General features: G+C 44.7%; 1 protein-coding gene across 5 annotated transcripts in view; it reads left to right on the top strand.

The window, feature by feature from the left end:
* Positions 1-950: 950 nt before the first annotated feature.
* Positions 951-17,166, top strand: part of LOC130274414 (uncharacterized) — a 245,551-nt gene continuing 229,335 nt past the window's right edge. For 2 of the 5 annotated variants that reach the window (XM_056522734.1, XM_056522733.1), the window contains exons 1-3: positions 951-1,063; positions 12,479-12,581; positions 14,243-14,394. In XM_056522734.1, coding sequence (XP_056378709.1) covers positions 968-1,063; positions 12,479-12,581; positions 14,243-14,394 — 351 coding nt within the window. In that variant the 5' untranslated portion in view covers positions 951-967. Of the gene's footprint in view, positions 1,064-1,276; positions 1,392-10,536; positions 10,640-12,351; positions 12,397-12,478; positions 12,582-14,242; positions 14,395-17,166 lie in introns of those variants that run through there. The other 3 variants (XM_056522735.1, XM_056522736.1, XM_056522737.1) reach the window with 3 other exon arrangements.

The following is a 17,166-nucleotide window of genomic DNA, read 5'->3' as shown; positions in this document are numbered from 1 at the left end:
CTCTCCAAAATCCCATTGTCACTGCTTCCCTTCTGAGCCCTCTAGTGCACCCACAGATCACTTTACATCCACATATGAGGTATTTCCTTACTCGAGAGAAATTGGGCTACAAATTTTCTCCTTTTACCCCTTGTAAAAAAAAAAAAAAAAAAATAAATTATATATATATATATATATATACATATATATATATATATATATATATATATATATACACATATATATATATATATATACACATATATATATATATATATATATATATATATATATATATATATACACACACACATATATATATATATATATAGGTCTATAAGAATAGGTTAGTGTAAAAAATGAAGATTTTGAATTTTTGCCTCCACTTTGCTGCTAACACCCAAAGGGTTAACAAACTTTCTGAATGTCATTTTTCAATATGTTGAGGGGTGCAGTTTTCATAATGAGGTCCATTATGAGGTATTTCACTTCAAAACTGAACTGGTCTTTTGAGATTTTGAAATTTACTTTAAAAATTGGAAAATTGCTCCTATAATTTGGAGCCCTCTGATGTCTTAGTAAAAACATAACATTTTTATGATGCCAACATACACTAGACATATTGTATGTGTGAATCAATATATAATTTATTTGATATGTCTATTTTGGTTACAAGCAGAGAGCCTCTAAGTTATAAAAATGCTAAATGTTAAAATTTTTCATAAATTTTTGGAATTTTTCACCAAGAAATGATGCAAGTATTCACAAAAATTTACCACTAACATAAAATAGAATATGTCACGAAAAACAAACAGTCTCGGAATCAAATTCAGAAGTACAAGCATCCCAGAGTTATTAATGCTTAAAGTGACAGTGGTCAGAATTGCAAAAAATGCCCGGGTCCTTAAGGTCAAAATGGGCTCGGTCCCCAAGGGGTTACCTGCCGTTTGCTGTTGGTTGCAGAGTGAGGGAGGAAGTTCTCCCCTGTATGGCTTCAAATGATGTCACGCCTGCTGGGGAACGCCCCTTCCCAGCCTGTGAACTTGAACCAGAGGCTGAGCAGAAAATTCAGAGCAATATCAAGGTAGAAAACTAAAAAATAATAAAAATAAAGCCAGGGGTGGTTTATCAAATGGGGGCAGTGACCTGGGAGGATTATAAAATATAACAAGATCATGAGAGGTACTCTTTAATCCGTCTTGTGCCTGCTTTAATTTGACACTCTGTTACCCTTGGTTATGACCCCCGATGGTCGCACATGCTCAGTTCAACTGTAATCTCCTGGAGGTATGGAAGCAAGAGGTATTGTGGGAATAGTGTGTGCTCCATTGCTTGGCAACAGCAGGGTCATAGTTCAGAGCGGAAACCAGGAAGTGATCAGACCCCATGGGGGAGAAGAACAGTACAGGGATGTAAGTTAGTTTAGCACATTTGTCCTTCCTTACATTTACACTCACAGACCACTCTATTATGTGCACCTTGCTAGTACCACGTTGGATCCCCTTTAGCCTACATTCTTCTTGCATACTTACTACAAGCTGCAGAAGACATTTCTCAGAGATATCCCTCCATACGGACATGATGATGACATCACACAGTTCCTCCATATGGACATGATGACATCACACAGTTCCTCCATATGGACATGATGACATCACACAGTTCCTCCATATGGACATGATGACATCACACAGTTCCTCCATATGGACATGATGACATCACACAGTTCCTCCATACGGACATGATGACATCACACAGTTCCTCCATATGGACATGATGACATCACACAGTTCCTCCATATGGACATGATGACATCACACAGATCCTCCATATAGACATGATGACATCACACAGTTCCTCCATATAGACATGATGACATCACACAGTTCCTCCATATAGACATGATGACATCACACAGTTCCTATATATGGACATGATGACATCACACAGTTCCTCCATATAGACATGATGACATCACACAGTTCCTCCATATGGACATGATGACATCACACAGTTCCTCTATATGGACATGATGACATCATACAGTTCCTCCATATGGACATGATGACATCACACAGTTCCTCTATATGGACATGATGACATCACACAGTTCCTCTATATGGACATGATGATGTGGTAAGGGGTGTGATGCAGGGCAGATGGAATTACCCTAGGGGCAGATGGCATTAACCCCTTGTATTCATGACGCCAGGGGATGGTTTATCCACAATACCACCCGAAGGCATACCGCTGGATCCTGGGCTAGGCACGGGGGCAATAATGACTCCAACAATAAGTTACGGACAACGGTAGTTAGACAGGTGGAATAGTCTATACAGTTCAGCCAGGGCCCAAGGAAGTGACCAGTGACTTCAGAGACCTTAAGGGCTTGCTGGGACTTGTAGTAGAACAGGACAATTTAGTGCAGGCCACGTTGACTTGACTATAGATGATAGTGACTGACTTGACTTGACTTGAGGTAGACTAAGCTGTGACTTTAGCTTACTTGCAGGTTTGTAGGAGAATTTAGGGGTTCCCATTGGCAGGCAGGGTCACATGGGGTTTACACAGCTCCTCTCTTAAGGGTGCAGTAACACATTTCACGTACATAGGCATAACATCAACAAAATAATTAGAAAAATATATTAATTTCTCAATAAAGTGCAAACATAATTAATACCATGTTCAGTCTCTGAGTGGGCCCAACACTTGTGCGGCAAGGCTGTCCAAAGCCACTGGACAGCCACTGGTGCTGGGACACCACACCCTTGATTTTCCAATACCATTTTACTCCTCCCTCCATTGAACCCCCCTGTGCCACATCATTCACCCCCCCCCTCGATTCCCCCTGTGCCATTTCATTCCCCCTCTTGATCCCGCCCCAGTGCCATTTAATTCCTCCCTCCCCTTGAACCCCCTGTGCCATCTCATTACCCCCTCTTGATCCCCCCTGTGCCATTTCATTCCCCCTCTTGATCCCCCCAGTGCCATTTAATCCCCCCCCCTTGAACCCCCCTGTGCCACATCATTAACCCCCCCCCCCCCCTTGAACCCCCCTGTGCCATATTATTACCTTTTCTCCCCCTTTTCCTCCCTGTGACATATATTCCCTCCTTCATCACCCCCTTGGCCATTTCATTCTTCCCTATGCCACTTCCTTCCACCTCTTGACCCCCCCCTCCCTGACACCCCCCTATGCCACATCCCCCCCCCCCGACCAACCCCTGTGTCATATCATTTCCCCCTTGATCCCCTCTGTACCATTTAATCCCCTCTTTGATCCCCTGCGGTGCTATTGCATTCTCACCTGCCCTGTGTCTCTCGGTGCGCTACGGCAGACCCAGGTGCAGTCTTGGCGGATCTGATGAGTGACGTCCTCCTGCGCGGCTCCATGGCGCGGTGTAGGGGCATCGCTCGTCAGTCCCGCCAGCCACCACTGCTTACTGATTTAGGGTCTATTCACACATACAGTATTCTGCATGCGCAGGATTTCAAGCTGTGTTCAGTCATTCAGTTTACATCGACATCTGCAGCCAAAAATCCTGTGCATCAAATCTGCGCAGAATACTGTACGTGTGAATAGACCCTCAGGGTACGTTCACACATACAGGATCCTGCGCAGATTTGATGCGCAGGATTTGTAACTGCCAATTAGAAGCTGTGCTCAGTCATTTAGTTTACATTGAAATCTGCAGCATCAAATCCTGTGCATCAAATCTGCGTACGTGTAAACGCACCCCTAAAGTGGCCGGGGCACCTGCTGCCTGTTCAAGATCAGCAACACCGGCAGAGGCCTCTTAGTAAGACTGACCAGCGCCACCTGAGGGTCCCGCGACACCCTTGGGGACTGCCGCCGACACTCATGTGTCAGGGAACCCAATTTTGAAAAGCCCGAACCAGGTAGAAGAAAAATAAATTCTGCATAGCTGTAATTTTGTATCCCAGCAGCAGGTGGCAGTATACCTCTTCTTCACTTGGTCAAACGCGCAAATATATGATTGATGCTGGAGAAAGTGAAGACGCAGTGCAGTGTTTGACTGTCGTCCTACGAGCTGTTTCTCACGCTTTCTATTCGCTCCTTTTATTGCGTCTTTCATCTTTAGTAGCGTAGTTCATGGAATTTAACTATAAATTGAGAAATTTAGGACAACATCAAAAGAGCCGCTGGTGAGGTCCTGTAAGGACACAACTGTATTATCAATCCTTTTCACACATTGCACCACACTTAGCAGCACTAACTGCGCTGAATGCTACTTACCACAGTGCAATATGTATTATTGATACATTGCATTGGGCAACAAACATATATATCTGCTATTCTATAGTTATTTCCTATGAACATGAATATTTGGCTCAGCCAATTCTTATAATATTCCTATAATATAGCATTGGCAGTGTTTCCCAGTCATTGTGCCTCCAGCTGTTGCAAAACCACAACTTCCAGCAGGCCTGGACAGCCGAAGGCTGTCCAGGCCTGCTGAAAGTTGTAGTTTTTCAACAGCTGGAGGCAAACCAAATGGAAAACACTGCTGTAGGGGTTGCAGAAGTTGTAGTTTTGCAACAGCTGGAGGCAAACCAAATGGAAAACACTGCTGTAGGGGTTGCAGAGGTCGCAACTGTGACCGATCCCCTAATCCAGATGCCCCTCTCACAATGTCAAAGTGGTTTTCCCATCTGGGCAAGTTATGCCATATCTATAGGATAAAAGATAACTTGCGGATCAGTGGGGGTTGGACCGCTGAAACCCTCTGCGATCCCCAGACCACAGTCGAAATGTGGCCCAAATGCATAGCCAACGTTTCATTCATTCATTCATTCTTTATTGGCTTTCCAATCATTCCCCAGCCACTTAAAGGGTACTCCGCCCCTAGACATCTTATCCCCTATCCAAAGGATAGGGGATAAGATGTCAGATCGTGGGGGTCCCCGCAGATCTGCCATGCAGCATCCACCTTTAGTGGCTTCCGGAACGTCTGGAGGTCCTCAGGCTGAGTCCATCTCGACCACGAGGACGGAGCATAGTGATGTCACGGCTCCGCCCCCGTGTGACGTCACGCTCCGCCCCCTCAATGCAAGCCTATGGGAGGGGGCCTGACAGCTGTCAGGCCCCCTCCCATAGGCTTGCATTGAAGGGGCGGAGCGTGACATCACACAGGGGCGGAGCCGTGACGTCACTTTGCTCCGTCCCCGTGATCGCCAGTAATCAGACCCGGAGCGAACACGCTCCTGGGACTGATTCAATGGGGTGCGGCGAGGAAGATCACGGTGGGACCCCCGCGATCAGGCATCTTATCCCCTATACTTTGGATAGGGGATAAGATGTCTTAGCGCCGGAGTACCCCTTTCATGATCAGGCAACTGCAGTGTGGTGCCTTTCCAGTTCATAGGACCAGCTAAACTTCCCTGTACATCCAGGTGACTGGAACACCGCTGTACAGGGAAAACCATCATTCTCAGGATCATTGGGGGCTCAGTGATAAGCCCCCACTCATCATAAAGTGATATCCTTGCAAATTGCCATAACTTTAAAGGAGTAGTTCAGTGAAATATAGCTTATCCCCTATGCAAAGGATAAGTTATAGATTGCGGGGGGGGTCCAACCGCTGGGACCCCTGCAATCTCCTGAACGGGGCTCCGGCAGTCTGCCAGAAGGGGCCATTTCGACCTCTGCAGGAAGTCGCGGCCAACACATCTCCTCCATGTGTGGTATGGTGGGGTGTGAGGTTCAGGGCAGATGTTGTTACCCTAGGAGCAGATGGTATTAACTTGTGTTTGTGATGCCAGGGCGTGGTTTAGCCACCACCCGAAGGTATACAGCTGGATCCCGGGCTAGGCACGGGGGCAATGAAGACACAGACACCAAGTTACGGACAATGGTAGCTTTACTGAGGGTAGACAGATGGTAAAGTCTATACAGTTCAGCCAGGACCCAAGGAGGTGATCAGTCACATAGAGGCGTCGCAGGCTTGCTGGGACTTGTAGTTGGACTGGAGAACTTAGTGCAGGCCACGATGGGTAGACAGATGACTTGACTGACTTGTGACTGACAGGACGGTGACTATATCTTACTTGCACTTGACTTGTGGCAGCAGGACTTGACTTGAGGCCTCCACTACTCTGGGGACACACACTAGGCATGACTTTACTGAACCTCAGCAGAAAGCAAGAGAGAGAAGCTTGCTCCACCCAGGGTTTATATTAAGGAAACTAGCAGGGAGCCCATAGGTCACCTTTGGGGTCAGCTGGTCACTGGTACCTCCTGGGTAACAATCACATGGTACATTTTATTAAAGGCATAACACATCTTTTAATATACAATATATATATATATATATATATATACAAACGGGGAAACAACTACAGGGGGCCATGGGATACTGAGGGACACTGCATGACAGGGCAGGAAAGGTACGGGGCAACACCATCCCGTACTGGGCCACCACAAACTCCCCCTCTTAATGCAGTTGCCCTCGACAACCCAGTCCTGGAGGGCGGAAGACCAAAGTGACCATTGGAGCCAATGACAGTTCCTGAGGCATTTTTAACACAATGTCCTTGCCAGTTCTGATGACAAACAGAAATGAGTTCTGTGGCATGGTGAATGTCCATACATGCTCTCGTACATATGCGAGGACTTCTGACCTTGTAATGACATTCTGGACACTCACTAACAACAATATGCATAACAATTATTAAAGATTGTTTGGATTGGGCTGCCAGAGGCTATCTTCCCAATGCCTTGGCAACTGGGGTCCCTTGGCTTTACACACTTTCCCCCGGAACTCTGTACATATTAATCTAGACATAAGTATTACTTTGACATTATATTATCTCTGTCACTGTACGTGTTTTGTATAGCTATCAGGAATACCTTCTGGCCAGTAAAGTATCCTGCACACTAGGACATGAGAAAGCATTAGACATTTTTACTATAGACATGGGTGGACTGGGTGTTCAAATAATGTTACAGTCCTAACTGATATATTTACATGTATGTGGACTACTTTTACCATATAACTGGACTATGTGTGGTACTTGCTGGGAGTTGGCTACGCTTTTCCTAACTGGGTCAGGATACCTCCCATATAGATTGCCATGAATAAAAACACTGCATAAAACATATTATACACGGTTTATTACAGCACACCAACATAAGTATTTACTCGTGCAAAAATTATGAGCAAAAAATATATTACTCTGATAATACTCTGATGTACCGTTCTACAGTTAAGGTACATTTTGAGTCCTCAGTAAAGAATCACGGCTGAAAGCCGGGCAGGAACACTTGCACATGTGGTTACAAATAAACTTCTTGACAAGTTCGTCAGGCACTTCTTCTTGCACGTTGCTAAACCTAAAACAACGATTCCTGAACACAGATAGTCTCGCGACTCAATAGTAGTACAGTAATCTTCAAATACTGTGGCCTGGCAACTGTCCATCCCAATCTCAACAGTCACCTTGCTTTCTAGGCTGGGACATGTACCTAGGCCCAAGAGACTGTGCCCCCTCCATGGGGCTGACATTAGTATCCCACGACACATGGGACAAACTGGATTCAGTGATGGCCGGGCTCACAGTGACCACCACCTGAACAGCAGCAGCTTGCCCCACTGGGGGATCGTGTGTTGGTGCCTTTTGGGCTGGCCAAACCTCCTCCTCCTCAGCAGGAGTAGGCCGAGGCACTTTGGTTGGTGCCCGTTGGTTAGGCCAAACCTCCTCGACCACAGGAATAGGCCTGGGCAAATCTGTAGAAGACCCTCAATGCAGATATCTGGGGTCCATAACAGGTGACTCAGGATACCATTCTTCTTGGATGACTTTCTCATTGACGCTTGGTGGCAGGAGACCAAATAGATCGGAGTCCCAATCGTCAGAGGGGAAATAAGCAAAGGGGATTTGCGTAGGATTCTTGAGCCTGCTGCCAATTCCCCTTGCAGGCTCTGTACAGGGGTGTATTCTACAATCTCCCAGCTCTCTAGGGAGTGTAGAGGTGGAGGGAGGTAGTCTCTCTTCACCGCTCTCCTGTTGACTAAAATAGTACCACCGTGTTGGCAGTCCATTAGTGTGCCATACCCCCTCACTCTGTCGAACTTGATGACTGGTTCTAGGGGTGGCTCTTCCTCTCTAGATTGCTCTCCCTCTCGGGGTTGCTCTAGCCTTCTTATGTACAAGGCTTCAAGGCTCTTAGTGTCCTGCTGCTGGACTTGACGGACTTTCTACGGCATGATTTGAGGACCATACTTTTTTCTCCTCTGCGCCCTTAATTCTTCCATGATGGCAGCCACTTCAGCCTCCCGTTTAGCCTTTTCGGCCTGGGCAGTTGGGACAAAAGGATGTGACTTCCCTGGTAGGGGTAGGAGAGGATCCCGCATGAACTGGATAAGTGCTGTCTCGTCGCCAAACAACCACTTGGGTAGCGGTGGTGACTGGGGACGTGCTGTGGGCTGCTGGACCTGCGGCGCTGGCTCTGGACTGGGGGTAGATGGAGGGGTAGAAAATGTGGCCTTGGCCGGGGTACTCCCTTCCAACTCCTTCATGTAGATCCCCACCCAGGATCCCCAGGTCAGTTGGTGGGGTGACAGCCTCACTGGCGACGGCTCTCGTCAAGACTTTGGCGTATCTTCAGCCGGGGTTGCAGGCCAGTCTCCGTCATCCTTGGGCTGCAGAACTTGATAGCAGGCCTCCTCGGCCCAGATGGAGATCTTCTGGAGACAGTAACTCCTGTAACATGTGCACCACGTCAACTCTCCGGGCCTCCGGTGCCATCTTGGGACTCTATGCACGGGAAGTCTGCTGCGCATCCGCCATCATCTTGCTCTCATCAGGAACTTCCGCAAGACTGAAGAGGTCTGGGTCCGCTTCTTATACCGGTCTACAGCAAAATGGCCGCCGGCCAGAACTTTATCAGCAGCAGGGCCCGGGATCGGAAGTGACTAAGCCACGCGTCCTCTTCTTCCGGCCCTCTGACAACAAGGGGCGGACCTTTCACGTTCCACTTGGGACTAGGAATTTTGTGTTTTTATATGATGTATCAATAAAGTAATTTTGGATTCCCTAAACGTTTTGTTTTTCTTTGTACATAAGTATTATAACTTGGCATTATGGGCTCAAGGGCTGAAGAAAAAAAAAATCCCTTTAAATAATAAAAAGTACTGTTCCTAATTTTTGAGAACGCATAGAGTCACAGATTTCAGGAAGGAGGAGCTCCGAGAAGCAGAAGAGAGCGCAGTCCTCCGAGGACAATCACGCTCCCCAGGATACATCTCCCCTTATGAATAATGAATTTGTCTTCTGGCATGAATGTGATGAGGGTAAAAAATAAACCCGTACAATTACCGCAAAGACCGCTCAGAATCGGCTTATTACTGATATCGTCTGGTTACAACATGCATCAAATGGCTTCTTATGGCTTTTTATGATAAAAAAATAAATACAAATATTCCATTACATACTGTATATATGTAAATATAAGCATTTAGTACATAATAATAATAATATACAATATGCTAGACGTGTCTATACACATGCATTACCTTATGAATATGTATGAGATGGCAGTGTGAAGGCAGAAGTGCCATATGTAAAAGCACAGAATTCAGCTAATGGGCCCACCGCGTCCTCTGATGTATGCCGAAGTACAGCTCAGCTCAGTACCACTAGATTGGGGGTCTCCAAACTGTGACCCTCCAGTTGTTGCAAAACTACAACTCTCAGCATGCACGGACAGTTGGAGGCACACTGGTTGGAAAGCATCTAGACTAGTAGATCACTCCATCGATCATACACCTCTCTTCTGTATCTCATAGATCTAAGATACAGTAGATAGGTTTGAGATGGACAGACAGATAGGTATATAGATATAAGATAGATACATATGTGCTGGCCCAGTACAGGAGTTGCACTCCTGTACCCTTGCTGTCCTGTCAGGCGGACTGTATTGCGGTGTCCCCTTGCGGAGTCCCTTTTTACCCCATGCAATGTAAATGGTTAATTATATCTTATATTGTCTATTGTAATGTATATATTCTGTTATGTGCCTTTAAAGGGGTACTTCCGTGGAAAACTTTTTTTGTTAAATCAATTGGTGCCAGAAAGTTAAACAGATTTGTAAATTACTTCTATTAAAAAATATTAATCCTTCCAATACATTTTATGGACTGTATACTACAGAGGAAATGCTTTTTTTTTGATTTCTCTGATGTCATGACCACAGTGCTCTCTGCTGAGCTCTGCTGTCCATTTTAGGAACTGTCCAGAGCAGCATATGTTTGCTATGGGGATTTTCTCCTGCTCTGGACAGTTCCAAAAAAGGACAGCAGAGGTCAGCAGAGAGCACTGTGGTCGTGACATCAGAGTAATCCAAAAAGAAAAGCAAATCTGTTGAACTTTCTGGCACCAGTTGATAAAAAAGTACCCCTTTAAATGCTGTTGCCATGTGTTGTAACCAAGGAAGGTACCAGTGATCACATGACTTATAGGGTGACCTATGGGACCCCTCCAGAGTCTCCTCCATATAAACCCTGGGAGGAGCTAGCTAGTTAGTTCTATGCGTGCTGAGGAACAGTCAAGTCCTGAGAGTGTCCTGAGGAGGCCTTAAGCCTACCACGCAGCCACACTTCTACTAATCCACTGCCCCACAGGTGAAAGTCAAAACCTGGTAAGCTACATATGGGGTGAAATCATTCTAGTCAAGTGAATCAAGATCAATCTGTATACAGTCGGCGTGGGCCTGCAGCAAATTGTCCAAATCTACTATAAGTTTCAGCGAGTCCTAGAGTCTCCGAAGTCACTGGTCACCTTCTTGGAACTAACTGAGCTGTCAAGACTATTACACCTGTCTACCTCAGTAATGCTGCCATTGTTCCGTAACTTGGCGTCAGAGTCATTATTTGCCCCCGCGCCTGGCCCAAGATCCAGCGACATACCTTCAGGTGGTGCAGAGGTTAAACCATGCCCTGGCATCACGAATACAAGGGGTTAATGCCATCTGCCTCTAGGGTAACAACATCTGCCCTCATCACATCCTCACCACAGATAGATAGATCTTTAATTTTTTTTTTTTTACATATTAAAAATGCCTTTTGTCTGCCTGGTAGTGTGCTCACTACCAGGCAGACTTCCCCAGAAGGCCAACGTCACTGATGCCTGCTGGGGGGGGGCACACTTCCGCCCTTAGTTCCCCTATTCAGTGTACCTCCAGTTGTTTCCCCACTGCAACTCCCAGCTTGCCCTGACATCTATTGGCTGTCAGGGCATGCTGGGAGTTGTATTGGGGACACAAATGGAGGCATACTGTATAGGTGAACACCGTATCTGTGATAGCCGCACACCCCCCTCCCCGCCGCGCACCTCGCAACCCCCCTGGCCCTGCCTTCCTGCTCAACTCACTCCCCACCCCCTTAGTTCACCTATTCATTGTGCGTCCAGCTGTTTCCCCACAACAACTCCCAGTTTGCCCTGACATCTATTGGCTTGTCAGGGCATGCTGGGAGTTGTAGTCAGGAAACTGGAGGCATACTGTATAGGTGAACACGAAACCCCCCGGCATAATATTTTACCTGTCGCCGGGATCCGGGGCCGGCGTGTGAGGCCAGGGAGCCTGCGCGCATCCTCTTCCTTCAAAGCGCTCGCTCCCGCTGGTCCGAATTCAAGTGTGACATCATGCCAGGCTGCAGCAGGCCACTAGGAGGGAGACCCCTAGTGGCCGTTTTTTAAATGTAAATTAAACCATTTTAATGGGCAAAAAAATAATAAAAGTATATTAGAGATATGTTGTAGTACATACAACATATCAAAAAAAATTATTTGGTGACAGTGCCCATTTAACAGGCTTTAACCACCAAGATAAATATGTATATTTCTAATATACAATAATTTCTGAAAATGTACTGTCCCCCCCCCCCCCCCATGTGCCTTCTTTGTTTTGCCCTGTTGCCCATGGTTACGACCATCTTAGGCACATGCTCAGTTCAACTGTATATTGCTCATTAGCCTCTACAGCAGTGGGCTTCAACCTGCGGACCTCCAGATGTTGCAAAACTACAGCTCCCAGCATGCCCGGACAGCCAACGGCGCGGGCATGCTGGGAGTTGTAGTTTTGCAAAATCTGGAGGTACGCAGGTTGAAGACCACTGCTCTACAGTGTATGCAAGCAAGGGAAATTGTGGGAAAAGTGTGTGCACTGTTGCCTGGCAACAGCAGGGTCACAGTTCAGAGAGGAAACTAGGAAGTGATCAGACCCATGAGGGAGAAGATCCATACAGGGATGTCGGCCATTTTACCTTAAAAAAAGAAAAAGAAAAAGCTAAAACACCACATCTGTCCTCCTCTACATATATATATATATATATATATATATATATATATATATATATATACATGGTACACATTAGATTTTACTAACTTTGCTTCCAGGTAAAAAAATAAAAATAAAAAAAAATACATTTTAAGGGTAAGTTCTGTCTTCTGACTCACTTTATATGTTATTTCCTTGAAGGGGCATGTCATGGAGTCTGAGGAAAAGCTCTCCTGGATACAAGCTCAGTACACCAAGTACATACCTCTCCTGAAGAGATCAAAAGATGACACCGCCAAACCAGGTACACAGGACTCAATAAGGCAGTGTTTTCTAAACAGTGTGCCTCCAGCTGTTGCAAACTATAAATCCCAGCATGCCTGGAAAGCCAAAGGCTGTCCGGGCATGCTGGGAGTGGAAGTTTTGCAACTGTTTGGAAAATACAGGATATACAGCAGCACATACTTGCCGTACTACCTTAAAGGGGTTATCCAGGAATACAAAAACAGAGCTAATTTCTTTCAGAAACAGCTCCATGTCTGTCCCCAGGTTGTCCTGTATGTGGTATTACAACCTAGCTCCATTCCCTTCAATGGAACTGAGCTGCAGAACCACATGCAACCTAGAGACAGTCGGGGAGCATTTTTTTTTAAAGAAATGAGCTCTGTCTTTCTATTCCTGGATAACCCCTTTAATTCTTCCCACAGCCTCACATTAGGGCAGCAATTGCAGACCCTGGGGCAGAGGTACTTATCCTGTCTAAAGCCAGGTTCACACTACAGAATTTCCGACCAGAATTCTGCTCAGGAAGTTCGGTCGGATATTCCTTTTCCGTTAACCCATTCACACTGCAGAATTTTCTGGTCAGAATTTACGACAGAAAATTCGGATCAAATAATTCCACCAGAACATTGAACCTGCTCGATGTTTTGACGGAATCTGCTCCGCAGACATTGCCGTCTAAAGGGATGGTAATGTCTGTGCTGGCCGCACTCTCTGGCCAGGTTTTACCTTGGGTGGAAATTCCGCAGTGTGAACCCGGCCTAGTACTTAGACGAAGATAAGGCAGAAGATGTGCCAAATGGTACCTTTTTTCCCCTCTTTGCTGCAAAAATTCCACTGTGTGCATGGTGAAGCAGAATCCCATTAAAAGCAATGAAAGGAGTTTCTAAATTGAATTTTTCTGTCAGATTTTGCTAAGAAATTCTGTTGTGTAAACATGGCAGATCTGCAGTAAAAAATACACATGTGTGAACATACCCTTAAAGGGGTACTACACTGGCCAGCGTTCGGAACATTTAGTTCCGAACGATGTGTGCGCACTGCAGGGGTCGGCCACGCCCCCTCATGATGTCAGACCATACACCCTAAATGCAAGTCTATGAGAGCGAACATGATGGCCACCACGCCCCCTCTCATAGATTTGCATTGAGGGGTGTGGCCTGAAGGCACGAGGGAGCGTGGCCGACTCCTGCAGAGCGCACACAGCGTTTGGAACTAAATGTCCCGAATGCTGGCCAGTGAACTACCCCTTTAATATAAAGTATTAAAACACAGTCCACACGACATGTACAAGTGCGCAGCAGGGCTGACGCGTTTCAGTCCACAGACCCAGTCATAGTATTTACCTGGATCCAGTTTGCTAATATCTGTGTTGCCGGCTGCTATATTGATACAAATTTTAGCAACTGTAGTGAAGAATGGTGCAAAAATAAATAAAATAAAAAAATAAAAAATAAAAAATTATATATATATATATATATATATATATATATATATATATAAATAATAAGAGCAATAGTGCAATTATACTCTCGAGTAAGACACTGTTTTTCCTTTACGTTAATTGCTGTTTTATATTATTTGTGTGATATTCAAAGTTCTCTATGCCAGTGCTAGAAAGCCATTCCTTTTTATAGATGCACCCCAAATAATGGCGCATTATCTCACTCCTCCTTTACACAGGACGCACTTCATCTGAAACCTACTCTGGCCTGGACAACGTATTTGATGACAGTGAAGAGTTCTCTCGTCTTCCAGAGGAAGTGACCCTTTTCAAGCCTCAGCTGACCGTTCTAAAATATTTCATACATCTCAGCAAAAATGAGGGAGAGCAGGTATGCCGCAATGAGACTCATGTATATACAGTGAAGGGGGAAAAAGTATTTAATCCCATGCAGATTTGTCCCCTGTACGTTTGTCCACTGACAAAGAAACGATCCGTCTCTAATTTTAATGATCGGTTTATTTGAACAGTTAGAGACAGAATAACAACAAAAAAAAATCCAGAAAAACACATTTCAAGTTTGCCTTTTAACAAGGTAATGAGCTGAGATTAGGAGCACTTTCTTAAAGGGGTACTCCGCTGCTCAGCATTCGGAACAAAATATTCCGGACGCTTAGAGGCTCATGATGTCACTGCCCCTCCCACTTGTGACATACGCCCCGCCCCCTCAATGCATGTCTATAGACTTGCATTGAGGGATGGGCCGTGACGTCACAAGGGGGCCGTGACGTCACGAGCCCCCCACCGGATCTAAGCGTTCGGAACATATTGTTCCGAATGCTGAGCAGCAGAGTACCCCTTTAAAGGGAGTGCTCCTAGTCTCAGCTTGTTTCCTGTATAAAAGACACCTGTCCACAGAAGCCATCAGATTCCAAACTCTCCACCATGGCCAAGACCAAAGAGCTGTCCAAGGATGTCAGGGACAAGACTGTAGGACCTACACAATTCTGGAATTGGCTACAAGACCATCGCCGAGCAGTTGGTGCAATTATTTACAAATGGAAGAAACACAAAATACCTGTCAATCTCCCTTGGTCGGGGGCTACATGCAGATGTACCTGGTGGAGTTTCAATGGGTGAGGAATCAGTCCAGAACTACACAGGAGGCCAGCATAGGAGTGGGACACAATCCCTCCTGAGATGTGAGCAACCCAGGTGGAGACTACAGGAAACATCTGATCTCTGTGATCACCAACCCAACAAGCGTTTTGCCACCAAGTACTAAGTCGTGTTTTGCAAAGGGGTCAAATACTTTTTTTTTACTGATAAAATGCAAATTAATTAAAAATACATCCGAAATGCGTTTTTCAGGATTTTTGTTGTTATTCTGTCTCTAACTGTTAAAATAAACCGACTATTAAAATTATAGATCATTACAGATCATTTCTTTGTCAGGGGGCAAATGTACAAAATCAGCAGGGGGTGAAATAGTTTTTTCCTTCACTGTGTACAATGTCACCTTTTTAAGAAATTAGCAAATATTTGTAACATTCTCTTTTCACTTTCTCATTATGTAATGAGTGCGGGATGACGTGAGTGCAGATCTATCTATATCTATCTCAATCTCCTATCTATCTTATATCTATCTATCTCATATCTATGTATCTATCTATCTCATATCTATCTATCTATCTCATATCTATCTGTCTCATATTTATCTATCTATCTCATATCTATATCATATCTATCTATCTATCTATCTATCTCATATCTATCTAGCTCATATCTCATATCTATCTAGCTCATATCTATCTCATGTCTATGTATCTATCTATATATCTATCTATCTATCTATCTATCTATCTATCTATCTATCTATCTATCTATCTCATATCTATTAGAATTTGTGCCAGTGTTATTCCAGCCCAGCATTTGATGTTTTTTTTACATTCTTGTACAATACCAGGAGTAGATTTTCCAGGGTGCAGATCGTGATTTAAGCTCTAAAGAATGTAAACTGTGAATATAATCCTGCTAAAAAATTCAAGCTGTAAGTCAGGATCAGTACAATTTAAGCAATGTAAGTGCACAATGACTCCTCCAGCAGAATAGTGGGTGCAACTCTAACGTATAATACAGGATATAACTCAGGATCAATACAGGATAAGTAATGTAATGTATGTACACAGTGACCTCACCAGCAGAATAGTGAGTACAGCTCTGGAGTATAATACAGGATATAACTCGGGATCAGTACAGGATAAGTAATGTAATGTATGTACACAGTGACCCCACCAGCAGAATAGTGAGTACAGTTCTGGAGTATAATACAGGGTATAACTCAGGATCAGTACAGGATAAGTAATGTAATGTATGTACACAGTGACCCCACCAACAGAATAGTGAGTACGGTTCTGGAGTATAATACATGATATAACTCGGGATCAGTACACGATAAGTAATGTAATGTATGTACACAGTGACCTCACCAGCAGAATAGTGAGTGCAGCTCTTGGGTATAATACAGGATATAACTCAGGATCAGTGCAGGATAAGTAATGTAATGTATGTACACAGTGACCTCACCAGCAAAATAGTGAGTACAGTTCTGGAGTATAATACAGGATATAACTCAGGATCAGTACAGGATAAGTAATGTAATGTATGTACACAGTGACCTCACCAGCAGAATAGTGAGTACAGCTGTGGAGTATAATACATGATATAACTCGGGATCAGTACAGGATAAGTAATGTAATGTATGTACACAGTGACCCCACCAGCAGAATAGTGAATGCAACTCTGGAGTATAATACAGGATATAACTCAGGATCAGTACAGGATAAGTAATGTAATGTATGTACACAGTGACCTCACCAGCAGAATAGTGAGTACAGCTCTGGAGTATGATACAGGATATAACACAGGATAAGTAATGTAATGTATGTACACAGTGAACTCACCAGCAGAATAGTGACTACAGCTCTAGAGTATAATACAGGATATAACTCAGGATCAGTACAGGATAAGTAATGTAATGTATGTACACAGTGACCTCACCAGCAGAATAGTGAGTACAGCTCTAGAGTATAATACAGGATATAACTCAGGATCAGTACAGGATAAGTAATGTAATGTATGTACACAGTGACCTCACCAGCAG

Source organism: Hyla sarda, chromosome 5 (assembly GCF_029499605.1).
Source record: "Hyla sarda isolate aHylSar1 chromosome 5, aHylSar1.hap1, whole genome shotgun sequence".
NCBI classification, from domain to species: Eukaryota; Metazoa; Chordata; class Amphibia; order Anura; family Hylidae; genus Hyla; species Hyla sarda.
The sequence above is the reverse complement of the archived record's forward strand: the minus strand, read 5'-3'. Positions and strand labels throughout refer to the sequence as shown.